Genomic DNA, 27,148 nt, shown 5'->3' on the forward strand with positions numbered 1-27,148 from the left:
ATTTTAAAGGAACACTTTACATGTTAATCTCAACTAACATTAATTTATCTACTGGTATCAGAGTCCACACTTTGCTTCTGGTTTCTCATAAGCATAGTGTATGTAAAGTGGTTGTAGTTATGAGAGTTATTAATAGTATATATGACACGATACTTTAAAACAGCTGACAAATAGCTGTTACATTATCTTACCTTTAGCTAAAATAACCTAAAAATCCCAATTATAGTGTTTCTGGCCAATAAATGTTTATATCTGTTATAAAAGAAATTCCTCTTACCTGCTCTGTAGCTGTAGGGCAGTAGAAGACTAATAAAACAGTTGTACAGATGTTTATTGACAATCCAATGATCGTGATCAGATTTGGAGCAATCCAGGAGGGAACTCTGCCAACGAGCCATTCCCAATACCCCTGCATCAAAGGCTCAAGCAAGGACCGTCCGGCACTCTGATACCTGTGTTCTTCTAGCCGCTTAAGTTGATGTCTTGACAATGGTGGTGTAGGTAACTGGAACAACTTATTTAATACACACCCAGGAGTACTCATATGCCCAAAGCCCAAAGGGGACTCCGGGTGAGAATCTCCACATCGTTTCCTTGTCGACCGATGCCCACTCATGGATCTTGGCTTTCTTTTATTTGAGGAGAATACTTTATCTTGTTTTATAGCTTTTGGTGGATGGTCTTTCCCTGGGGGTAGGAAAAAAAAGATATATTTGTCAGCCACTATTTATATCAATGTCAGTACATTTTTAAAAATCGAACTGGCAATAAAATAATACACATTAAACAGGGATCAGAAAAACAGGGGTCTGCTTTTAGTTCTAATTCTTACTGGTGTAAAGCCAAAAGAAGTCACATAACCTCATATTTATGTGAAAAATATTAAGAATTTTAATAATAATGTTTCCTGTTACCTTATAGCTTACCTGACTTCAAAGCTCATGATTTTTTTTTTTCAGTTTCACACTACTGTCACAGTATAAATTGGAAAAAACCTAATAATGACCTGATCATTTCACATATGCAGAAACTGAGGTCCAAGACACACTCAAAGACAACTAGTAAACCAGTCTTAATATTGGATAAATGACTTAAATAGAATGGGTCTTAAACTAGATTTTTATTTAATGTGAATGGCTAATACTTATTGAGCACTCACTATGTACTAAACACTTTAAGCGAGTTTTATATATTTACTCATTTAATCTTCATAACCACCATAGATGCTAAATACTATTAATTACTCCAGTTTTTACAGAAAATTAATCTAAGGCACAGAGAGGCTAATTAACTTGTCCAAGTTCACACAGCTGTTAAATGAGGTTCATAAAACAGGGTTTTTGTTTAAATTAAAAGACAGTGGAAAGGGACATAGATAATATTCCATGAGAGAATAAACAACAATGAAAAAAATTAACTTTAAGAGGACAGTATTTATGTGTTAGCAAAGTGGACTGATAAACTGAGGCAGTAAAAAAACAGTTATAAGTGCATTCAGTGATGACTGTTTATGCTGCTGTTGTTCGGTCACATACCCATGTCCGACTCTTCACGACCCCATGCACTGCAGCAGGCCAGGCCTCCCTGTCCCTCATAAGGTTTTTTGTAAACCTTAAATTTAAAACCACGAAGTACCTGTACCTGACTTAGAAAGGATCAGAAATAATATAATTACCGTAAGTTATTAACCAATGTAAGAAACAATGAGAAGCTGATAACATATAAAAATTAGTATGGTGACACCAAAGGTTTGAAATGGTGAGGGCCTACAGTGGGGTGGTAAAATGGAAATATGAAGACAGTCAAATCTGTGAGTAATTTATACTTAGGAGGAGGAATCAAGAGGAAATACTTAGGAGAGTTTAGAAGGAAAATCAGTTATTTTGGCTTCTGGGAGGTATGAGATGAGAGGGGATCCTGGAATGAAAGTAGGAAAGACATACATGCAACTTTTATGTAGAGATGTTTTAGACAAAAATCAAATGACTGGAGTTTGGGTGAGATATCAAAATTTCCATTTTTTAACTTGGAAGCTAACGCCTAGTTGAAGATTGGAAAGCAGAAAATTTCTTAAAAGGATTAAGTATGAAGAGAAAAAGAAACTCATGGTTAGTGAGCAGGAAGAGAAATCATTAAAGGATTAAAAAAGAAAAAAAAAATCTTAACAGAACTAAAAGGGTAGTGGCATTTGACCAACACAGGTGTACTTTGATCTGGCAGAAAGCTATCCAGAACACAGTACAAAATTCCCAGAAATGCTGCACTATGGGAATACAGAATGTGATACAGGGTCTAGGACAACTCAGCAATGAACTTAGTATCAAAATATGCCCAAGACTTCTCTCTATTCCTATAAATAAATTCCAATGTCACTAATGATCTAAAGTGGCATCCCAATCCTCAGTTAATCCTGTATCTCAAATAATTGGTTTAGAGAATAGTTACTGTAGTTATTAACTGACTTACATTTTCAGAAATTGCGAAAGAATCACTGGTAGCCCAGTTTAACTAACTCAAGTGCTCTGAAACAAAAATAATAAAATAATTTCAAGCCAAGATAAACCAAAGTTAATTTTCTACTATTTCAAAGAATTCTTTCACACACTCAACTGTATCATAAAGAAACTGATTTAAAGTGTTTTAAAGTAATATCTATATAATGTCAAACATCTGGTTACAAAATCATTTTAGATGATGAAATAACAGACCAATGACCACCAAAATACTGTACTATCAAGCAGCCAAATTTTCAGAAGTCAAACTGAATGATGTATTTTCATATTTGGGAGCTATAATCAATCAGCTCTTACACATTTCCACTTAAATGGGAATAAAAAGTCTGGCCAACTCAATTTATATTTTATTATTGTAGTCACCCATTCTCCCATAGTTTTTTAAAAAAAAGTGACATATTGAGGATGCTGGCCTGCTTTTGGCACTAAACAGCTACAAGTTTCTGATCCTAATGGTTTTAAGTTTGAGCATCTGGCAGGACTATATAATAAACTGGATACTTTTCCTTTTAAGTGTTTTCCCCTTCTGACCTAGATTTTTGTCCTTCTATTTATTATATAATACATACATGTAAAAAGGATATTTCAATTTGGCGACACTATCTCTGTGAAGCTTACTAGCAACAAGACTGCAAAAAAAAATTCAGATGCATGTTGCCCTTTGCTTTCCACACACAGGTAGCCAAAGAGGTTGCTGACACTGCCACAGATCCAGCTCTACTCTTCCTTCCTCCCATCACACCTGAGACCAGGAGGCAACTTCCAGGAAAACCATCTCAGGGAAAAAAAAAGAGGAGTTTCTGAATTTCAGCAAGTGAAAAGCAAGCATATCAAGGGAGCAAGACAGTGAAGGTTGCTACAATAGAAGAGGAGACTCCATAGAGAGAAACGGGACAGGATCTGAGATAGGAGTATGGAAAGAAGGTACAAACATTACAAAAATTATTTTAGCTACCTGAGATTTTTATCTAGAGTCAAGCCTATGACCAAAAGGTTGAGGAGAAAACATCATTTTCTACCCACACTACAAGGAACTAAAAAATTAATGCAAGAAATGAAAACTACTGCTGGTTAGCTTAGAAACCCAGCCACCAGTGATAAGTTTTTATGAGAAAATGGATTCCAAGTTTCAAATGCATTCAGCCAATATCTGAGTGCAGTAAACAAGATAGGCGTGATCCCAGTTCCCAAGCCCAATGGAAAATAAGTAAAAAAGGCAAATAAGCCCATGACATTACACACTTACACACTGTGACAGGCAGTATGAAGAAAACAAGATGCGGAGTCAGAAAATAGTTGAAGACGAACACTGTAGATAAGGTGGTTGAAGACCATGAAAAAGAAGCATTTATAGCTGGTGGTTCAGATAGTAACGTGTCTGTCTGCAATGCAGGAGGCCCAGGTTCGACCCCTGTGCTGGGAAGATCCCCTGGAGAAGGAAATAGCAGCCCACTCCAGTACTCTTGCCTGGAAAATCCCATGGACCGAGGACCCTGGTAGGTTACAGCCCATGGGGTAGCAAAGAGTAGGACACGACTGAGCAACTTCACTTTCATTTCACATACTAAATTCAGAGGAAAAGGAGAGAGCCATCCCAAGAGCAAGAGAAGAACAGTTCAAGAAAGGAAAACAGACCCTGAGGCAAAATCCAACTTATCTTTCTTATTCATATCTGTGGGATCACTATAGCTGGATCATAGTACACCATATGAAAGACTGAGATAAAGGAGAGTATGAAAAGCCCAACAAAGCAGAGGTTTATAGATTGTGGCAAGGAGTTAATATTTTATTCTGATCTTATAGAAAGCCATCAATTAACCTATAAAGGAATCTATAATTTTGCAGCACAGCCAATTTATTAACTGAGAAAGCGTTTTTAACAAATTATAATAATAAAAGTGAACATTTTAAATGTTTTAAAATCCTCATTACCTGGAATTCAGACTACAATAATACTGATCACTGTCCTATGTAACCTCTCCAGTTGTAATCAGCAAATTACCCTCCCCTGCTTTAACTTGGCTTGAACATGATACTTCTTTCATAGCACTTAACACATTTTGAAGTTTTCTTTGTTAATTGTTGGGTGTTTTTGGTCTTTTCCCCACACTGATATGTAAGACACAGGAGTGCGTGAGCCATGCATGTCTTAACATTCTTTTCCCAAAACCTTATACCATACCTAACACTAGATGGGTGATTCGTACTTATCTGTGGGACAATGAACAAATGTGATTCATCTAGTTATTTAATAGCACTGGATTGTTCTAGATCTTTGAGGAAACAAAGATTGAAATATGTCATCCATGTCCTCAAGCTCAAAGTGGTGGTGGGGAGTCTTGTAAACAACTAAGCTATAACATATTGTGAACAAACTGCTGTGAGAGTTCAGGGAAGGGTGCACATATGGTCTAACAAAATTCTTCTTTGCACAGACATGTATTTATGTGAAAAGTCCAATGAAGGTACAAAAATAAAATCATAGACATTTAATAGGTATCTTTACTAAAATTATACACAATTTGTAGACCTTAATATTTAAGTCTGTGATGCAAAACATCTGTGCTTATAGCTCTAAAGATAATAACATGCTGCCTACAATATTCCAGTGTTCAGCACTGGTGAAAATCTGACAAGTATCACACTAAAAAAGGAATCTCCAACCGCTCAGCAGAGCATAAGGTAAGCTCACACAATAGCCAACCTGTAGTGTGAAATTCCAGAATTCCCATCCCCCCTCTGTCTAAGAGTGCCAAGTTTTGAGCTGCACTGATTCAGCAGTATGTTTACAACCCTTTCACAGGAATTGGTGACTACACAGCTCTTTCCACTTCTATGGCACGATTAAAGGAAAATACTAATGGTGAACAATATTTGGGAGGCAGAGCAAACTATAAAAAATCAAGCTTAAAAAAATTAAAAGGATCACAGGATTACATTCAGCATTATTTAACAAGTGATACACAGAACAAGTTACCAAAAACAAAAGCCTTTTCAGAAGACTTGGAAGCTCAAACAGTACTGTGTAACACAATTTAGATCTACTGCTTTGCTGAAGTGAAATCTTGCATTCCTTAAAAAAAAAAAAAAAAGGAAACAACTTCTTCCAGAAACAAACAAACAAGCAAAAAAAGCCAAAGCTTAACATTTGGTGGTTATTTTCCTATTCCCTTAAAAGAGACAGCATAGCATGACCCTCAAAAAGAATGTCACTGGTACTTTTAGCCTTATCAAGTCTACTGCTGCCTAGAAAACACACTGACTATGCAGTAATATCTAACGGGGGTTATAAAACAAGTTTATATTTAAATATCAAACATATAATAGTGTTTATAAAGTAAATTTTAAGAGATTGGGTATGGGAGAGGAAGAGGAATGCATTTATGAAACCATAATTGTAAATATTCAATAACAATCTAATAGCTGGACAACAAATGAAGGTACCTCTGTCAGAACAGGTTAATACAAGAGGCAGCTTTATCTGGCTTTTTTCCTAAATGCAAGGGTTGTAAAGACAAGTTGCACAAGAGGCTTCCAATAGTTTTTGCTCAGCACAAAATGAATATGTAGCAAAATGCCTTTAGAACTTCGATATCTGGAATTTTACGTGAAAGCCAATGGTTCTTAAGTTCTTATGGTCCAAATGCTCTCAATTCAACACCTCCACTGAACACATGCCCAGTAGTACGAGAGTAGAAACAGAATCTTTATTCCTTGTTCACACACACGACCCTAACGTTTGTTTAAAGACAATTATGAACTTGCCTATTACCGTTAACACGGATTCATCAATGAACTAAGAGACTTAAAGCAAAATCATACATATATATTAATACCAATGATGAAAAATGTCAAGAATGACACAAAAACGCCAATCACCGAACTGAAGTAAAAACAAGTTAAACACAGCAACATTTAAAGATCCCATTCATCTAGTGTTCTAGGGACACCGGCAAAGACTAGCAAGCAAACCCTTCCGTCCTTCCAAGAATATTTCTGAAATAAATCCTAGGTGGCAACCTTAGAGATCGTCAGTATACTCTGAGATTTCTAGAAAAGTTGCTGACCAAGAAGTGTGGCCCCAGCTACGAATCACCAGCACTGTATTCCAAACGGAAGGCAAATTCGGCACAGGATTCAACACGGTTTGTGGACTTAGCAACACCTGAGCAGGAGGGTGTGGACCTGACAGGCCAGGTCGGTTCCGCGCAGGCAGCGCCCCTAGCCCTTGGCCCGCCCAGCCCGGGCCGCCGAGGTTTTCTCCAGCCTTACACCCAGCACAGTAGCCCCCGAGCTCTCGCGCTGGCAATGCGCCACTTCAATCTCTCCATCCAGGGTCAGAGGAGGAGTAGCCCCTCGCCCTCCCCACAAGCCCGCGCGCGAGGCTACCCTGAGCGAGAAAGAAACTGCGTTCGCCTCGCGCGAGTCCATACAGAGATATATTCCAATGCCCCACCCCAGAACCTACAGCCCTCTCTCCGCCCCTTTTGAGAATCGTGGTCCCCGACACATTCTTTATACTCTGGCTGTTTCCCCAGGACCGAGCCTCGCAACCTTACCACGGCCCGCAAAAGCACACCGCTAGAATTAGGACCTGCGACTCCAGCCGACTGGGTGACTCTGATCCGCGGCAGCACGTTCACGACACTTTCGCGATTGCCGTAAAGGGATACAGTGTCGGAGCAGGCGGCGGCGCGAGCGCGCACCTACGAGTGGTGAGCGCGCCCCGCGACCGGCTTGGCTGCTCGGGAGCGCGCTTCGGGGCCCTGCCCCATCTCGGTTCAGCCGGCCGCCTCCGGACCCGGCGGTCCGTACTGGCAGGGTCGTCTGAGCGAGGTAGGCCAAATAGGGGATGAGAGCCGGCTCCAGCCCCAGCTAAGGACGGGTGTATTAGAGAATGGGATCGGGCGGGTCAGAGAGGGGGATGCTGCCAGGAGCCCCACAACCCCGTGGCGGGCGTGCGAGGCGTCCAGCTTCCAGGGACCACGCTGTGCGACTTGCGGGAGAGGGACCAGATGGCAGCCGGAGCGCGGACGGACTGCTGGGAGTCCGAGTGGGGAGGAGGGGTCTTGAGTGGGTGCAGGTCTCCGCGCCTCACCTTTCTGTGTGAGTTCTTGGTTTTTCCCCCTCCCCCGCACTCTTCCACGCCTCGCTTGACCCAAGCCCTACCAAGCCTCCGCCTCCCACGTCTTTTCTTTGCCCCAGGCACTGGTTAATCGAGCTCTTCGTCCCAGTTCTTTGCGCCTCAGGAAGAAGGCAGCGGTGGGTGTAAATAATTCCTTGGTTTTATTTGTTTTAAGCGCTTATCGAGAACCTTTGCCCCAGTCCACAAAAAACTGTGATTGAGTACACCTTCCTTTTGTCACTCTCGGGCTTGGATTCCTTGGAAGGGTGGGGTAGGGGAGGAAGGTTTTTGTGGTGACTTGCTAAGGAAACAGCAACCCGCTCCAGTATTCACGCCTGGAAAATCCCATGGACCGTGGAGCCTGCGGGGCTGCAGTCCATGGGGTCGCAGAGTCGGACACGACTGAGCGACTTCACTTTCACTTTTACTTTGTGTTTACCCGAAGCTCCTGCCCTGGGGTGAGCAGAGTAGTGTGTGTGTGTGTGTGTGTGTGTGTGTGTGAAGGTTATTCTTGCATATTTTCAAGAATCTTGAAAGGTTTCTTAAATTATTAAGCATTAAAATTCCAATTTTGCTTGGTTGGCAGTGCTTCCAGCTTTTCAGTGTGATAATACATAGGCAACAGTAGTCTTCCTCATCTCAGTGCACTTAAATTTCTCAGTGGACCTTTGCAAACTGGTAAACCATTTGCCCAATAACCTCAGATATGCAGATAAGACTGGCCTAATGGCAGAAAGCCAAGAGGAACTAAAGAGCCTCTTGATGAAGATAAAAGAGGATAGTCAAAAAGCCGGCTTCAAACTCAACATTCAAAAAACTAACATCATGGCATCTAGTCCCATCACTTCATGGCAAATAGATGGGGAAAAAATGGAAACAATGAAAGACTACATTTTCTTGGGCTCCAAAATCACTGTGGACGGTGACTGTAGCCATGAAATTAAAAGATGCTTGCTCCTTGGAAGAAAAGCTATGACAAACTTAGAGTATTAAAAATCAGAGACATCACCTTGCCAACAAAGGTCGGTATAGTCAAAGCTATGGTTTTTCCAGTAGTTATGTACGGATATGAGAATTGGACCATAAAGAAGGCTGAGTGCCAAAGAATTGATGCTTTCAAACTGTGGTGCTGGAGAAGACTCTTGAGAGTCTTTTGGACAGCAAGGAGATCAAACCAGTTAGTCCTAAAGGAAATCAAACCTGAGTGTTCATTGGAAAGACTGATGCTGAAGCTGAAGCACTCATACTTTGGCCAGCTGATGCGAAGAGCTGACTAATTGGAAAAGACCCTGATGCTGGGAAAGATTGAGGGCAGGAGAAGGGGCTGACAGAGGATGGGATGGTTGTATGGCATCACCAACTCAGTGAACATGAGTTGAGCAAACTTCAGGAGATAGTGAAGGACCGGGAAGCCTGGCATACTGCAGTCCCTGGGGTCCCAAACAGTTGGATATGACTGAGCAGCTGAACAACAACCATTTGCTGCTGCTTTTCCTCTAAACTGTCAATTTAGATAACTAGAACTCTCAAAACCTAAGGAGATAGGAATCTAAGATGATTCACATGTACAGGAGTTAAGAATTGTCATTCCCCATCCCTGTGGCTAATTGTGGTTGTACAGAGTTGATAAATCACCTATCATTATTATGGGGCTTAATAGGTGGCTCAGTGGTGAAGAGTCCGCCTGCCAGTACAGGGAACCCTGGAGATACAAGTTCCATCCCTGGGTGAGGAAGATCCCCTGGAGGAGGAAATGGCAGCCTACTCCAGTATTCTTGTCTGGAAAATCCCATGGACAGAGGAGCCAGTGGTCTACAGTCCCTAGGGTCAGAAACAGTTGGACATGACTTGGTGATTGAGCAGGAGCATCATGATTATTTGTATGTTTACTTTGTACTACTCTAAGGAATAGCTGCTTTACAAATCAGAATACTGAAACTCAGAGAAGCTAAGTAACTTGCCTGAAATTGTACATCTGGGATGTGATAAAGCTGAGATTTGCACTTACGTAAATCTCATCTTACAACTGTGTTCTTCCCATTGCAACTCAGGGACTGGTCAATGCTCTATTTGGCTTAATAATAAGCTATCATTTTTTTCCTCATTATTGTTTTCCCTTCTGTGGGAGGGAACTCAGTGTTCTTCATTTAATTTTATCCTTTTTGAGATCAGTGAAATGTGTCTAATGTGAGAAAGAATGAGAAAATTGATATCCCAGATTTAAAATATTATTTAATTCTATATATTATATTATTATAAAATACACACATATCAACTCTTTAAAGAAAAAATTAATAGCATAGTGCTCTACCCTTGAGCAATATTGGTGCATTGACTTGAAATTTTACATGTTTTAAAGACATGTGGGTTAAAACAGCCTCTATTTTGTTTATATGTGCGTTTCAGGATTTACAAAAAGGTGCAAGTTTGGGCATATTTGAAGACTGGTATTTTGTGAACTTTCATCTTTTACATTCTAAAAGAGGAACAAATGTTTACTGACCACCCATGAGAGCATCTTTACATATACTATCTCATTTACTTCTAGAGTAAACCTCTCTGAAGCAGGTATTCTTTTAGAGCATTTAACAGTTAATACTGAAAGGTACCAGTATCAGTAAGTGTTTAGGTTCTTTACTTGTGCTGTGTCAGGGTAATCCCTGTAACAGTGATCCAGCACTGTCCAACAGAACTCTTCCATGATAGTGGAAATGTTCCATGTTTTCACCATCCTGTATGGTAGCTACAGCTGTGGCTTCTGAGCGCTTGAAATGCATCTAGTACAACTGAGGAACGGAAAATTTTAATTTAAATAGTCACATGTGGCTTTGTTGTTGTTATTCAGTCACTAAGTTATTCCATTCTTTGTGACCCCATGGACTGCACCAAGCCAGGCGCCTCTGTCCTCCACTGTCTCCCCGAGTTTGTTCATTGAGTCTCTGATGGTCTCTAATCATCTCATCCTCTGCCGCCTCCTTTTGTCTTCAGTCTTTCCCAGCATCAGTATCTTTTCCAATGAGTCAGCTCTTCACCTGTGGCTGGTACTGACTGTATTGGACAGTACAGCCTTTGCCAATAATATTATTGTCATTTTTCAAAGGAGAAACTGGTTGAAAGAAATTAATGGAGCTTGCCCAAGTTCACACGATTTTATTTAAAGAAGTTTTTGAGCAGAAATATGTTTTAGGAAAGTTAATTTGGCAGTGCGTGTAGAATGGATGGAGGGGAAGGGAAAACACAGGCGAAAAGAAATGAGAATCTTATTTGAGTGTTTACAGTGGTAGCTAGTGGAGAAGGCAATGGCACCCCACTCCAGTACTCTTGCCTGGAAAATCCCATGGACAGAGGAGCCTGGTAGGCCGCAGTCCATGGGGTTGCTAAGAGTCAGACACGACTTAGTGACTTCACTTTCACTTTTTACTTTCATGCATTGGAGAAGGAAATGGCAACCCACCAGTGTTCTTGCCTGGAGAATCCCAGGGGCAGGGGAGCCTGGTGGGCTGCCATCTATGGGGTCACACAGAGTTGGACACCACTGAAGCAGTTTAGCAGCAGAAGTGGTAGCTAGGAATAAGAATGGTTGCAAATGACCAGGAGCTGCATCTTGTCACAAGAATATTGTACTGCATATCACTAGGCTAGGAAAAGGGCAAAATTTGAAATGTGATTTCTACTGAATGTAAATTGCTTTTGCACCATCGTAAAGATGAACTACTGTAAGTTGGGGATCGCTTGTACTGTTAACTGAAATAGAAAATTAATGAACCTTTTTGGGGTTTATGAGGATCTGGTTTGGGTTATTGAGTACTTTTTATGGGCAAGTCCCTATTCTGTGAGTAGAGAAGGGGAATTCCTCATCAAGGATTTTATCCACTTCAGACACCCTCCCCAGTTTTTATACTGTCAAAGAAAATGAGCTGTAAGAGATGTGCAAGTCAAATGTTCTCAGAAGAAGGAATGTTTATTTCCAGATCCAAATGGATTAGGGAAGGTTGTGTGGATATGGTATCTCAGCCTGATTTTGAAGAATAGGAAAGATTTGGACATGTACAAACAATTAAAGGAAGAGGTCGTGTGGGAATTCTCTGGTGACCCAGTAGTTAAGAGTACCAGGCTTTCATTGCCATGGCCTGGGTTCAATCCCTGGTCCAGGAACTGAGATCCTGCAAGCTGCGTGGCAAGGCCGAAAAACTAAAATAAAATAAAATAGACTTTCCCATTCTCCCTGCACAAAGACAGTGCTTTCCCCAACTTTGAACAAAATGAATCGTCTATCTCCAGCACTCCTCCTCTCTTCTCCGACTTTATCCCATATTCTAGAACTTGACTGGGACCACAGCCTCCAACATACCTGAGATTAACACAGCCCTTGGGATTCTGGGAGTTTTGGTGTTTTTTTTTTTTTGTTTTTTTTTTAAAGAGGTCATGCTTCTAGCAATAGGGTGGACAAAATCTTTTGAAAATCCCTTTTGCCAAAACACCCAAATGCTGAATAAATTATATTAGCCTTGTAAATGTATAGCAGTCCTCATAGGAAAGAAGGGGAAATTCCCAGGGCTAAAGAGTCGAAGAGAGTTGACACCAGGGTAGTAAACTAGTAATGTGTCTTTTGAGGGGGCTTTGAAATAAAGTACAATTACAGATAAATGATAGGCTACCCCTGTCACCACCCAAATTAGAGAGATAGAATTCATAACCCTTTGACCTCCAGTATGTATAACTTCCAGAGACACCATTCATGTTATATAGTTTGTGTAGGTGATGCCTGTGTGTCAGGGGATGACTTTTTCATTAAAAAAAAAAAAAGTGTAAATATTCCCATTTGCAGTTATACAAATCGTGGCCGTGGAGAACCACCTCTCCCCTCAAATCAACCAGGAGCCTCAAAAATCTACATATTCAATGATAGATGGGCTAGGAAAAAAATCTCCTTCCTGGCAAAGAGGGATCACAAATTTGTTCCTTTTATCACAGCTCCAGGTGGGGGAATAAAGATACCACGTAAGAACTTAAAACTGTAGCGCCTGTCATCACTCAGATTCAAAGTTTAAATTTACTTGTATACATGATCTGAAAAACTGGGAAGCCAAGAAATGAAAGTCAACCCAGGTTCATAATGTGCCAGAGTACCTGGAAAAAATACAGACCCTCTAGAATACTCCCAGTTAAGATCATCTAAACAGGAACTCATAGTCAAAAATTGGGGGGGCTGGGGAAAGTGTGCAAGGGCTATCAGAACCAACAAATTTGAAACGACTCCTAAAGATTTTAAATTCAAATTTTTAGAAGTTACTAAAAATTTATAGAAATTAAGAATTATTGTCCAGAAACATGCTGAGAAAAGTCCTATAGGAACTTTGCAGGGAATTGGCATCAGGTGAAGGACTGGGAGTGATCCCTGAGAGATGGGAAACAATGGCTCCAATTTACTGCCTAGGGAGAGTTCCCAAGCAAGGCACCCAATGTGTTGCTCAGTCATGTCCGACTCTTTGCGACCCCATGGGACTGTAGCCCACCAGGCTTCTCTGTCCATGGAATTTCTCCAGGCAGGGATACTGGAGTGGGTTGCCATTTCCTTCTCCCAGGGATCTTTCTGAACCAGGGATTGAACCTGGGTCTCCTGCATTGCAAGAAGATTCTTTACCACCTGAGCCGTGAGGGAAGCCCCAGGGAACTAGCATGATTAACAAAATAGAGGAGTAAAATTGATGGAATGTTAAGGGATGACAGGAATAAAGAACAGAAAAGAGATTATGATGATTCAGACAGGAAATTACTCAAATTGGGTGTACAATGGTGACTCTAGAGATAAAGGAAAAGAAACTTACTTAGCAAGGTTTAGATGTACATATTTAGTAGCAAGTCAGATGATCAGAGTTAAAGAGAAGTACAAGTCAAAAATGGCTGAGGTTTCATTATTTGGAAGATCAGTCTGAGATGAGGAAGCTGAGCATGTTCGAGGATCGTGGAGATAAGAGTGTAAGTTTTTACAGAGTTCATGGGAAATACTGAATTGCAGTCTGTCACACTATGAGAAGATACTCTTCCAAATATGAAATTATTTTCACGTGTGTAATAGTAATTTCTTATAATTTGAAAGTATTTCTATATTTTTAAAAATTAAATGCATGAAGATAAATTAATATTTTCTAATTCATATTATTGACACCTTATTACTCACCAACATCCTCAGTCTGGAATTTAAGGGAGAAAGTGGTGATGTATGGTATATGTGTAGATAGGCCTTCTAAAGTTAAGTGAGAAAGAAAACCAAACAAGCAGTGTCCTTGTTGAGAAAGTAAGGGTGCTGTTGGAAACAAAGCAGGAATACTCAGATGAAGCTAGAAGAGTTGAGACTTGAAATGTATAGCAGTTAATGTGTGGTAGTGGAGGAGGAGGCGTGACACTATTTGTAGCCAGACAAAACAAAGGTTCAAAAGTGTGCAAGAGGGCATGACACACTTGGCAGCCTGAAAGAGATTTGCACCATGATTGATGTTAGAATGGAACTGCCTGAGTTTGAATACTGTCTCTACTGCAGCCCTATGACCTTGGGCAGTTCTCTTAACCTCTATGATTCTGTTCTGAGGAATAAAGGAGATCATATGTTTAAGGTACTTAGTAGGCTTGCTGACATAGTAAGCACTGTTTTTGTATTGATGGTGCAGATGATGATAGCTAGGGCAGGGAACTGGCAGCAGACAGAGAAGTGGCCAGAGAGGAATGTATTGAATAAATAGAGATCAGGCAATAAAAAGACCATAGGCCATGTTAAGAAGGAAAGAAAACTTGGAAGGGCATGGGGGCAGGCACTGAAAGCTTCTCTGGAGGAGAATAAAGTGGTCAGATTGGTATTTTAGAATTAGAATGCTTTTTTAAAAATATAGTAGAGGCTGGGTTGGTTGTGGTCCAGACTAAGGGAGGACCATTTAGAAGGTTATAATAATAAACTGGTCAAGAAATGATGGTGGTTTAGGTAGAGTAGTAGCAGTGAAGATGGAGAGAAGGGGCAGATTTGAGGGAATCCAAGAGGTGAAATTAATAGTCCTTGGTAATTGATTATGTGTGGAAAGATGGGGTAGAGAGATAGTGTCTGGATGCAGAAAGTGGTTGATTCCTGGTTCCATTTACTACGAAACTGAAGGAGAATAGGTGTCAGTAGATGGTGTGGGAATTGATCAGAAGTGAAACAGCTGAGGATGAAAAGTACAATTTTGTGGGATGGGATGGCTGAAGTAGAATAGATGAAATATTCTTGAATAATCTTACCTAATTTTTTTTTTTTTTTCTGCCTCAGGAGACCTGTTTGAGATGTGGTGGTTTCAGCAAGGCCTCAGTTTCCTTCCTTCAGCCCTTGTAATTTGGACGGCAGCTGCTTTCATATTTTCATATATCACTGCTATCACACTTCACCATGTTGACCCTGTTTTGCCTTATATCAGGTCAGTGAAATGTATTCTTTTGTGGAGAATGGTATGTATCATTCATGTTTTAATATTGAACTCAACATTTAATTTTAACATTTTGAAATTCAAATTTTATGTTTGATATTACAATAATAAAAGCAGAAAAAGGAAGTTGTATTTGGTTCTTTCTGTGTCATAGAGAAATATGGAGACAGATGGTTAAGGTTCAGTTAGTGAATTGTGACACTTCAATGCCTGTTTTCCAAATAAGTATTCAAGGTTTCAGGAGATAGAGTTGGAATTATTTTCCCTTTACAATTCAAAAATACTAGAACAATAGTAATAAGAATCTGCCTGCAATGCGGTGGACTCGAGATCCATCTCTGGGTCAGGAAGATCCCCTGGAGAAGGACGTGGCAACCCACTCCAGTATTCTTGCCTGTAGAATTCCATGGACAGAGGAGCCCAGTGGGCTACAGTCCATGGAGTCTCAAAAAGTCGGACACGACCAAGTGACTAAGAGTTTCACTTTCTTTCAAAGATAACGGTAATGGCAAACATCAGTTGATTTGCTTACTGTGTACAAGGTAATGTTCTAAGCATTCTTCTTAAATAGGTCTTAAATAATTGAATCTTTACAGCCACCCTTTGAGTTGGGAACTATTACCCCCATTTGATAGAGGAAGAAAAGAGGTCCAAGGAGGTTGGTTGTTCAAGGGCATATGACTCAGTAATTGATGGAACCAAGATTCAGTTTGACCAGGCGAGCCGTTTGATTCCAGAGACTATGATCTTACTCTTTATGACATGTTGTGTAGATTTTTCTGACACACTAAGTATCTAAATTTGTTGATAATGTTTTTGAAATATCAAAACTACTTGTGATTTAAATATGGGTACTTGATTACATGTGCTATGTCCATAATCTTTTTTTTTTCCAGTTATAAAGGCAATATGTTCTTATTATAACACATTTTAAACAGTACTAGAGTGATTATAAAAGTGAAATTCAAAGTCTTTTCCAGCCTCCCTGTAGTTTCTGCCCCTCCACAAATGATTAACGACTTGATTTCCTCCCAGTTTGGTTGGTTGTCATAGTTGTTTCATTTGTTTATTTACCCTCTGAAAAATAACCTTTCCAACATAGAAATTAGAGCACTTCTTAAAGGTGATAAACTTAAAGGCTAAATTTATCTGTTTTAAATGTCAAGAAGAGATCAGGGCAATGCCATTTCATTTATTGTTTCCACAATGGTATGGTGTAGCACACAGATCACCAACAGATTGAGTCTACTTTAAGAAGATTTATAAAATCCAAAGATATACAGTTTCCAGTTCTAGGAATAATTTTGATAAGTCACCACTGTTCACCACTCTGATCTAAGGACCTGTAGCTTAACGAGCCAGTTCATTCTCTAGTAACTCCAAGAGAGCATACATATTCATGAGAGTCTTCCGTCATTTTTATTTTCCCTTAGAGAATTTGCTTTCATTTCAAAGAGCTCTTTATAATTTGAGGTCATTGAGTTCTTTATGAGTTTCAGTTCTCTGCTGGTACTGCGTGTGATTTTCTGATAGAACACTAGACACTTCCTTTTCTGTCTCTGTTCTGCTGCCTTTTAATTTTTTTTTTTTTTGCTAATGAACTTAGTATTATTATCTGGAGAATTTCCTCCCACATTTTAATGTATGTAAACTCAGTGGTACTTATGTTTACTTCTCCTAGGCTCACTATCTTCATCGGAAAAATGATAGAGTTAGACTAGATACTCTGCAAAGTTCCTTTCAGCTCATAGACCCTACCTGCAAGCCTTCATTGTTACACTCCCCATACGACATATAACCAAATATAAATTTCACCTCAGGGATAATTCACAGTTCAGAGACAATTCTGCAAGTGTGCTTCAGGTGTTCTCTTGGTTCAAGTTATGAATGTGTAGGTGGGGTGCATGAGACTAGCCACTGGGGTATAAGAAGAAATTGTTAGAATGTGTATGTATTTTATATTTCAAAATATTTAAACTTTTATTTGGGAATTCCCTGGTGGTCTGGTGTTCAGAACTCCTCACTTCACTACCAAGGGCCTGGGTTTGATCCCTGGTTGGGGAACTGAAATCCCACAAACCACGCTACGTGGCCAAAAAAAGAAAAGAACTTGTATTTAATATATGCATAATAATATAAATAGTGTATAGTAGTGATCAGATAATTTTTTTTAATGATGCGTAATGACCACTGGGTTGAAATGCAATGCTGATGAGGTGATGGGCTTGGCTATTTTTATTTGTAGGCCAGTTTGTCATTCTGATCCAGAGCACACTTAGCCAGCCATCTTGGAAGTGCATGCTGTTATTTACTTGAAAGTGAAAGTGTTAGTCACTCAGTTGTGTCTGACTCTGTGCAACCCCATGGACTGTAGCCTACCGGGCTCCTCTGTCCATAGAATACTCCAGGCAAGAATACTGGAGTGGTTTGCTATGCCCTTGTCCGAGGGATCTTCCTGACCCAGGGATTGAACCCATGTCTCCTGCATTGTAGGCAGATTCCTTACCATCTGAGCCACCTGGGAAGCCCCATAAGTTATTTACTTATGGGTAATCTAAAACAGGAACATCATTTGGAATACCACCGTTAAAATTACGGATTTTTTTTCTAATTTATTTTTATTTTTTGGTGATACCATGCAGCTTGTGGGATCTCAGTTCCACAATCACGGATCAAACCCATGCCCCCTGCCTTGGAAGCACAGAGTTTTAACCATTGGACCACCAGGGAAGTTCCATGAATTTTTTTCTGATTATAAGAATAATACATATGCATTTATTCTTGAAAAATTGAAAGGTGGAAGCAAAGACAATCCCCACTCTCTGAAGATGATCAAAGAGTAACAAAATCTTTTATGTCTTAAGAAACATTGTAGAGTGGGAAGGAGCAGTCCTTTGAATCAGTATTTGATACTTTACTTTCCTAAACCTGATCCAACTATTCACCAGATATTTATTATTGATTCCTTAGCGGATATGACTTTCCTCTTTTTTTAAATTACCATTATCAGGGTTGAGATCCTTCTTATCTCCTCCCTATATTACTTCAATTTGAGGATAAAACCTTTGTCTTTCTAATCTGTTCAGTAGTTTGAGGAAATGGGAAGGAACTAACATTCACAGAGTGTCTTCTGTGTGCCTGCAGCTTATGCTAGATACTTTGCATGCATGACCACAGTTTCATTTCCTTATGTTGATCTGATGAGTCTGGGAAGGAATTGCTAGCTTCGTGTTTTAGATAGGGGGCAACCGTGGGTATACATACAACATGCTCAGGGTTCTCCGGTTAGTAAATAGTGGGCTGTTAATCAGGATCTATGTATTTCATCCTGCACTTAAAGACAGGCATGTAAACAGACACATTGCAATACAGTGGGATCTGTGATTTTAATAGAAGTCTGGAGTGGAAGCTCTGTGAGTCACCTAGGCTGTAGAGAGGAGAGAACTCAAAACTGACCTTGAGTGGAATCTCCAGAAGGGCAAAGGCAAGGGCATTGTCTCTTATTTCCACTCCACAGTGTTTTTGTCCCTAAAATGCTGTCTGACAATCCTGTTAGGTGCTTGATAAATATTTTTAAAAAGTAATCAAGAAACAATTAGGTGTTAATTATAGGCAGAGAACAACAGATGCCCAAAGAATCTGAAAGTATCTTTGGTATTTAGGGAATATTCAGGTGAGACAGATAAACATGGTGCCTGACTGATGTAAGTTAGTAATGCAGATACAACCTCAACATGACAAGGATAGCTATTTTATCAATTTATAGTGAATTCCATTATATGAAAAAGAAATAACCTTAAGTGATGTGAGAAAAAAGTGAACATCAAATATTGAGAGCTGAAATTGTCATGTTCTCATTATAAAATTAAGGGTTGAGTCATGGAATTTATAAAAAGATAAAGGATTTGAAATAACCTCTTTTGTTTCTTATCCATTAGAAGAAATACACGTGTATATCTAAATCTAATATGAGAAATCCTCATACCTATTTTTTTTTCTTTTTTCTTTTTCTAGTGACACTGGTACCGTGGCTCCAGAAAAATGCTTGTTTGGGGCAATGTTAAATATCGCCGCAGTTTTATGTAAGTAGTAAGAATGATTTTGGGAATCAAAATTTATAGCTGAATTGCCCTTTACTGTTGGGTTATTTGTTTTACTTGCTAGTTACATTGAAGGAAGGTTATCATCACTAAATTATTGATGACAGATATATGTTTCTTTTAAAGTAAAAACAATGTCTAGAAATGCTAAATTATGGAAATAAATCTTTTAAAAATATCTATAGAGCTATTTGACTACTCATGCAAATAGAAGCTGTAAAGTATAACCAAATATTCCTTGAGGTCTTAAGGGGATTTCTTAAGCAACCAGTAGAGGACAAAGAGCTATCAACACACTGACCACAACTAACCTCAACAAAATTCCTTTAAGATAAACAGTTGAGAAGTTTGAGAATAGCTATGAAACTCTGTTTTGATTTTTGAATGATATTCTAATGCCAAAGAAATGGAGTTCTACCATACTATTTTACATTCCTTTCATTATTTTTTGAGTTAATTTTTTTATTAATGGTTTACTAAAATAATGCTTTTTCCACCGATCGTGATTGTTTTAAATATTTGCATTTTTCCATATCATGTTTATTATTTGCTCAGGGCAAACACTAAAGTTAAAAAAATTATTTCAGTGTACAGAAGTTCATCTTATAACTAAAGTTTTCAGAAATATGTCTCTACAAGAGTATATCTCTGTTATGTTTTCTACACATTTAGTTCTTTGGAAATATTTTTGCAATGGAAGGTTTAATTTGGCCCTTTCTTAACCAGTAAGGACAGTCAAGTGGGGTTTTGTTTTTTTTTCCTGTGTTACTGACTACTGTATCTGATTGAGCCAAGTTGTAGCAATTTGAAATGAAATGAGAGTGAGGCAAATAATCCTTTGGTATTTTTTGCCTATGTCTATCTTATCCATATTCTTCAAACTAATTACTTTAGATTTTAATTCTAATCATATGTAATAGTTTGTGTGAAGTCGCTTTACTTTGACTCTTTGGGACCCCAAGGACTGTAGCCTGCCAGGCTCCTCTTTCCATGGGATTCTCCAGGCAAGAATATTGGCATGGTTGCCATCCCCTCCTCCAAAGAATCTTCCTGACACAGGGATCCATGTCTCTTGTATCTCCTGCATTGGCAGGTGTGTTCTTTACCACTAGCACCACCTGGGAAACCCCCAGTTTGTGTTTTATATAACATGTATTATTAGAGATTTTCAGAAAACATCAAACTCACCTCCTAAATTTTTCCAAAATATTTTTAACATGAGGCCCACAGGAAGCAAAGAACTTGCTCAGTCACACAGAGATAATAGTAGTTTTACAGTACAATCTTTTCTTTTTTCACATTTCCCAATGTTTTTTTTATTAATTTTGAGGCAATCTTTTCATTTGCTGAAAGTTTTTTTTTTTTTTTTGGTTTTTTTTTTAAATTTTTTTATTTTACTTTACAATACTGTATTGGTTTTGCCATACATCAATATGAATCCGCCACAGGTGTACACATGTTCCCAATCCTGAACCCCCCTCCCACCTCCCTCCCCATACCATCTCTCTGGGTCATCCCAGTGCACCAGCCCCAAGCATCCTGTATCCTGCATTGAACCTAGCCTGGCGATTCATTTTTTATATGATATTATACATGTTTCAATGCCATTCTCCCAAATCATCCCACCCTCTCCCTCTCCCACAGAGTCCAAAAGACTGTTCTATACATCTGTGTCTCTTTTGCTGTCTCGCATACAGGGTTATTGTTACCATCTTTCTAAATTCCATATATATGTGTTAGTATACTGTATTGATGTTTTTCTTTCTGGCTTACTTCACTCTGTATAATAGGCTCCAGTTTCATCCACCTCATTAGAACGGATTCAAATGTATTCTTTTTAATGGCTGAGTAATACTCCATTGTGTATATGTACCACAGCTTTCTTATCCATTCATCTGCTGATGGACATCTAGGTTGCTTCCACGTCCTGGCTATTATAAACAGTGCTGCAATGAACATTGGGGTACACGTGTCTCTTTCAGTTCTGGTTTCCTTGGTGTGTATGCCCAGCAGTGGGATTGCTGGGTCATAAGGCAGTTCTATTTCCAGTTTTTTAAGGAATCTCCACACTGTTCTCCATAGTGGCTGTACTAGTTTGCATTCCTACCAACAGTGTAAGAGTGTTCCCTTTTCTCCACACCCTCTCCAGCATTTATTGCTTGTAGACTTTTGGATTGCAGCCATTCTGACTGGTGTGAAATGGTACCTCATTGTGGTTTTGATTTGCATTTCTCTACAGTACAATCTTAAAAGTTCTTTAGAAACTACAGCTGGTTCTTTGCTTGTTTTGTTTTTTCTTCTCTCAGATTATCTTTAAAAGGAAACTATGCTTCTTGAGACTTCCCTGGTGGTCTAGTGGTTAAGACAGCTTCCAATGCCGGGGGCATGGGATTGATCCCTGGTCAGGGAACTAAGATCCCACGTGTAGTGGGGTCAAGGGGTGGAGTGGGGGTAACTCCATGTTTCTAGATACCACTGACTTTTGTGAGCTCTTTATTGGCAACTTTATTCCTTAGTTATTTATTACTTTTTTGTTTTTGCAATTGTCTTTTCCCAGGTGTTGCGACCATTTATGTTCGTTATAAGCAAGTTCATGCTCTGAATCCGGAAGAGAATCGAATCATCAGATTAAACAAGGCTGGCCTTGTACTTGGATTACTGAGTTGTTTAGGACTTTCTCTTGTGGCAAACTTCCAGGTTTGTGTTTTAGCCTAGCATAAATATTTTCCTGAAGTACATAAAAATACATGCTAAAAAAGGAAACCTAAAGATCCAGTTACATAATCCATAATACATAAGCAGATATTAGAGTAATGCTTGCTGCTATAACAAAGTCCAAAATTTAAGTGTCTTAACACAATTGAAGTTTATTTTTTACATAGATGCATCACATGCTGGTATTTTTGGTTGGTAGATGGCTTATCTTCCACAGTGATTTAAAGTCCACATACTGCCCATCTTTGGGCCTTGCAAATCCTTAAGACTTTTGTCTTCTGCATCTAGCTGCCTGAAACAAAGAGAACATGCAAAATTCACACCTGCTTCTTAAAAACTTTGACCTGGCAGTGACTCACATGGTTCTATTCACATTCATTTTTGCTAGATACAAGAAAGGCTGGAAAATAAAATCTTGCTGGGCAGCAGTTCCCAGGGCAACTCTATACTATGGAAGGGATACAGAAATTTGTGTGGACAGCTAGCTAGCTGTCTACCACAAATATAGTCCTGCCTTCTGTAGTCGGTTTGTATAGCTCAGTGTTTAAAAATGTGTTTGGCGGTTTTTAGTATTTGGATAGTGATTCTTTGCTCCAGTTATCCCTTGATCAATTTAACAATATTTCTCGCATCACTGTATAGTAAAAATGGATTGCAAAGTGACCTTTACATTTAACGTAGCTACTTCTATTAGTAGCTGATACTTTTATACACAGCCCAGTGAATTCCAGTGGGAGTACTTAATAGCATCCATGCAAAACTGCCTTTCTCCCTTAATCTCATTCAGCCATTAAAACAGTTTATATTTGTATACATTCTTTATTTTCAGCTTCCATTCTAATTCACGTTCATTCATCACAAGGGTCTCATTGACCTTGTAATTTTGAGTCAAATTAATTTTTGTCTTGATAATATCTATTTTCATGCAGCTTTGGACCTGTTGAATGAATATGCTCTACATCTTTTACTTATGGCTTCATTGCCTGTTTATAAGCAAACCCTGTAGCATTACTCACATAGCAAACAGTTCTCCTTCCTTCCTTTCTAATGTAAACTTTCACTGCTTATTTAAAATGGTGAGTTAAATGCCTCTTTCTCTTCTCCCCACTTCTCTCTTGCAGAGACAAACTCTAGATGATTCATATAGGAAAATTGTACACAAACCAGGTCTACAAAGGATTTATAGGTGCAGAGCTTAAATTGGAAGAGTGACAAGCACTTTATTTTAAATTAGGGACTTGTTGGTTTTATCTCTTAAATATTTCTTGAAATCATCTACTTCTCCATTTTTTTCCCCGACTGTCTCTACATCTTCTTCTCAGCCAGTTTAGATTTTACCACCTCTCCTCTGGACTACTGCCATAGTCTCCCTAATAGTTCTTCTGCATTCAGTGTTATATCCCTTTAATTTGATGCTGCAGCCAAAGTAATCTTTTAGAAATATATGTACACCTCATTCCTGTTTCCTTGTACCCCTGCTTAAAGCTCACAGGTTCAAGGTCACGTGAAAAGAGATAAAATCAAGAGAGAAAAAAAATAATTTGTTAAACTGCCAAGATGCTTAATTAATCAAAAGGTGCTGTGAGATCTGACTGCTGTCTACCTGTATAGCCTCATGCTGCATCATTGCCCCTCCTTATACATAGCAGGGGTCTTTCTGTGTTCCTTGAATAAGGTTTACTTAACTCTGTTTCATACATTGTTTCTTCTGTTGCACATGCTACAAACCAAGCCTAGATAGATGTAGGCAGTCTTTATTTCCTCAGGGCAGTCTTTTTTTGTCAGTAGATTTCCTCTTGTAAATTTCAGGTTTTCTTTCTTTGTGTTCTCTAATCCTCTGGAAACTAAGTCTTTGCAGTACTTCTGGTAGTATAATCTTTTATTTATGTTTTTTTAAAACATTTTTAATTTTTAAGTTGATATATTTCTCCATTAAGTATAGCTCAGTGGTTTCATTCACCATTGTATACCTAGCACCTAACATAATGCTTAGCACAGACATGCTTTCATATTAAGTATTAATATTTAGTAATATTTAGTAACTTATTGAGAGAGGCTAAAGGAACTAAGCAGGATGGATAAAAAATTCCCTGTGATTACTGTGATCATCTGCATTTAAAGAGACCTAATAATTACAATATGGCCTTTGAAAACTCTGACTTAAAAAAATACATTATTTAATTTCTCTGAAAACAAGTGTGTATAAAAGGATCCAGCAAGGGAATTCCCTAGTGGTCTAGTGGTTAGGACTCTGTGCTTTCACTGCCAAAGTTTTTGTATGTGTGTGCTCAGTCACTCAGTCGTGTCCAGCTCTCTGTGCTCCCATGGACTGTAGCCAGCCAGGCTTCTCTGTCCATGGAATTTTCTAAGCAAGAATACTGGAGTGAGTTGCCACGGTCTGCTCCAGGTGATCTTCCTGAACCAGAGATTGAACCCACGTCTCTTGCGTCTCCTGCATTGGCAGACAGATTCTCTTTCAGAGGGCTTGAGGTCAGTTCCTGGTTGGAGAAGTAAAACCCTGCAAGTGTACAGCCAAACAATTAAAAAAAAAAAAAATGCAGCAAAACAAATATGTGTCCTCAGTGTTTAGGAATTTTTCTCATCCTAGTGTGTTGACCGAAATAAAAATATACCATGTGAGAGATGTGAGATATGTGAATTGCAGTTTTATTTGGGGACTTCTGAGGGCTTCCCCTGTGGCTCAGCTGGTAAAGAATCTGCCTGCAGTGCGAGAGACCTAGCTTCAATCCCTGGGTTGGGAAGATCCCCTGGAGAAGGGAAAGGCTACCCACTCATGTTCTGGCCTGGAGAATTCCACGGACTATACAGTCTATGGGGTCGCAAAGAGTTGGACACAACTGAGCGACTTTCACTGAGGACGATAGCCTGGAGGCATCCTCTGAGATAGCTATGGGGAACTGCTCCAGAGAAGTTAAGGGGCCTCCCATCAGCATATACGTGATACTGGAAAAAGAGTATATTCAGTCAAACACACGTCTCATAGAAAGTTGCTGCTAGTCATAAGGCAGGACTATCTAAGTTAGTGCTTTTCTAAGTATGAGAGGATACAAGAATTTGGGTTCATAAAATTATCTCTTGAAAATTATCTCTGAAGGCCTGTTGTGCCAGTTTTTCCCAGCACACAGAGTGCCTCATTACAGATCTCTGCCCTGAGCTCTGTTCAGAGTGTGTTGAAGATGAATGATTACCAGGGCTAATCCTCGTAGGTCCAGATGGCGAGTGACATTCTTTAGTTGACCCTAGAAAAATTTATCCTCAAGGAAACTTGGAAGGGATAACTAGGCAGGAATCTATATTGATTTTCTAGAGCTGTCATAACAAAATACCACAAGCTGGATATTAAAAAATGAGAGAAATTTATTCTCTCAGGGTTCAGGAGGCCAAAAACCTGAAATCAAGATGTTAGTAGGGTTGGTTCTCTTTTGGGGGCTCAGAGGGAAAATCTATTTCATGCCTCTCTCTCAGCTTTTAGTAATTCTTGGCATTTCTTGGCTTGTGGCGGCATAACTGTAATTTATGCCTCTGTTATCACATGGCATTCTCATTTCCTAGAAAGTTTATCTTCAAGGAGACTTTGGAAGGAATATCATTCAGTTCAGTCACTCAGTCATGTCCAGCTCTTTGCAACACCATGGACTGCTGTACACCAGGCCTCCCTATCCATCACCAACTCCCGGAGTCCACCCAAACTCATGTCCATTGAATCAGGGATGCCATCCAACCATCCCATCCTCTGTCGTCCCCTTCCCCTCCTGCCTTCATCATCCTGCCTTCCCAGCATCAGGGTCTTTTCAAATGAGTCAGCTCTTCACATCAGGTGGCCAAAGTATTAGAGTTTCAGCTTCAACATCAGTCCTTCCAATGAACACTCAGGAGTGATCTCCTTTAGGATGGACTGGTTGGATCTCCTTGCAGTCCAAGGGACTCTCAAGAGTCTTCTCCAACATCACAGTTCAAAAGCATCAATTCTTTGGCGCTCAGCTTTCTTTATAGTCCAACTCTCACATCCACACATGACTAGTTTTTAAGTTGCATTAAAACTTTTTGGTGAAGATTACAGGGTATTCAATACATGGTTTATAATTTCTGTAGCAAACATTTGACCCCGATCACACACATACCTCTATAATTTGTCTTGTCTTTGTCAAGGAGTATGTTTTTGTTTTTGTTAAATTTTATATATTTTCCAGACAAGAGTACTGGAGTGGTGTGCCATTGCCTTCTCCGATATATATATATATTTTAAGATTGATTGATTGATTTTTTTGGCCGTGCTGGGTCTTTGTTGCTGTGTGAGGGCTTTCTCTACTTGCAGTGATTGAGGGCTGCTGTTTAGTTGCAGTGCACAGGCTTCTCATTGCAGTGGCTTCTCTTGTTGTGGAGCATGGGCTATAGGGTGCATGTAGGCTCAGTAGTTGTGGCCAACGGAATCAGTTGCTCCGTGGCATGTGGGATCTTTCTGGACCAGGGGTTAAACCAGTATCCCTTGCATTGCAAGCAGATTCTTAACCACTGGAGCGCCAGGGAAGTCCTAAGTATATTTTTAAAGAAGATAAAATTGTGACTGTTGTGGTACAAAGATTGCATTTGATTTATTAATTAATGAGAGGAATAGTGGATACTGCAAACCACTTCAAAAAGAAGTCAAAGTGCCATACAATTATAAGTCAGAAAAGAAATGCTCAAATGAATTTACAAATAGATTCTAAACTAACAAAACTGGTCATTATTCACAAAGTGAAAGTCAGTTGCATTCAGTAGGACACAGTATGCCTTTCTATTCACATTGATTACTTGTGTTACTATGCATTTTCAATAAGTTAACTTTTATCTCTACACATAATGTCTATCATTGTACAAGTTCTCTCTGCAAAATAGCCTAATCAAAGCCAAGTACAATTAACATTTCTATAGAATCATTTCCACAGGCTTTAGCATTCTATTGAAAGGGTATCTGTTGCCCATTTTAAGATCTTTTGCTGTTTCCCTAGTCTCCAAACGACAAAATTAAATGGATTAAGCTAAAGTACTGTCAGTTAAAACCAGCTTTATACACCTCCATTCTGATTATAGGGCTTCCCTGGTGGCTCAGAGGTTAAAGCGTCTGCCTCCAATGTGGGAGACCCGGGTTCGACCCCTGGGTCGGGAAGATCCCCTGGAGAAGGAAATGGCAGTACACTCCAGTATTCTTGCCTGGAGAATCCCATGGACTGAGGAGCCTGG

The 27,148-nt window shown here is 39.4% G+C and overlaps 2 protein-coding genes across 8 annotated transcripts in view; one reads left to right on the forward strand and one right to left on the reverse strand.

Annotated features, from left to right (window-relative positions):
* Positions 1-7,702, reverse strand: part of CEPT1 (choline/ethanolamine phosphotransferase 1) — a 38,156-nt gene extending 30,454 nt beyond the window's left edge. For 3 of the 6 annotated variants that reach the window (XR_005719463.1, XR_005719462.1, XM_040232070.1), the window contains exons 1-2: positions 7,073-7,169; positions 278-687 (exon numbers count right to left, since the gene is read on the reverse strand). Coding sequence is in view for 4 of the 6 variants with exons in the window: in XM_040232070.1 (XP_040088004.1) it covers positions 278-616 (339 nt within the window). In the remaining 2 variants the exon portion in view is untranslated. Of the gene's footprint in view, positions 1-277; positions 688-2,466; positions 2,523-7,072; positions 7,185-7,682 lie in introns of those variants that run through there. The other 3 variants (XM_040232067.1, XM_040232068.1, XM_040232066.1) reach the window with 3 other exon arrangements.
* DRAM2 (DNA damage regulated autophagy modulator 2) overlaps positions 7,177-27,148 on the forward strand; it is a 28,998-nt gene continuing 9,026 nt past the window's right edge. Inside the window, exons 1-5 of one of the 2 annotated variants that reach the window (XM_040232072.1) lie at positions 7,210-7,349; positions 7,719-7,775; positions 14,936-15,080; positions 19,104-19,171; positions 21,747-21,886. In XM_040232072.1, coding sequence (XP_040088006.1) covers positions 14,950-15,080; positions 19,104-19,171; positions 21,747-21,886 — 339 coding nt within the window. In that variant the 5' untranslated portion in view covers positions 7,210-7,349; positions 7,719-7,775; positions 14,936-14,949. Of the gene's footprint in view, positions 7,350-7,718; positions 7,776-14,935; positions 15,081-19,103; positions 19,172-21,746; positions 21,887-27,148 lie in introns of both variants that reach the window. The other variant, XM_040232071.1, reaches the window with a different exon arrangement.

The sequence above is a fragment of the Oryx dammah genome, unplaced genomic scaffold (assembly GCF_014754425.2).
Source record: "Oryx dammah isolate SB20612 unplaced genomic scaffold, SCBI_Odam_1.1 HiC_scaffold_28, whole genome shotgun sequence".
Taxonomy (NCBI): domain Eukaryota; kingdom Metazoa; phylum Chordata; class Mammalia; order Artiodactyla; family Bovidae; genus Oryx; species Oryx dammah.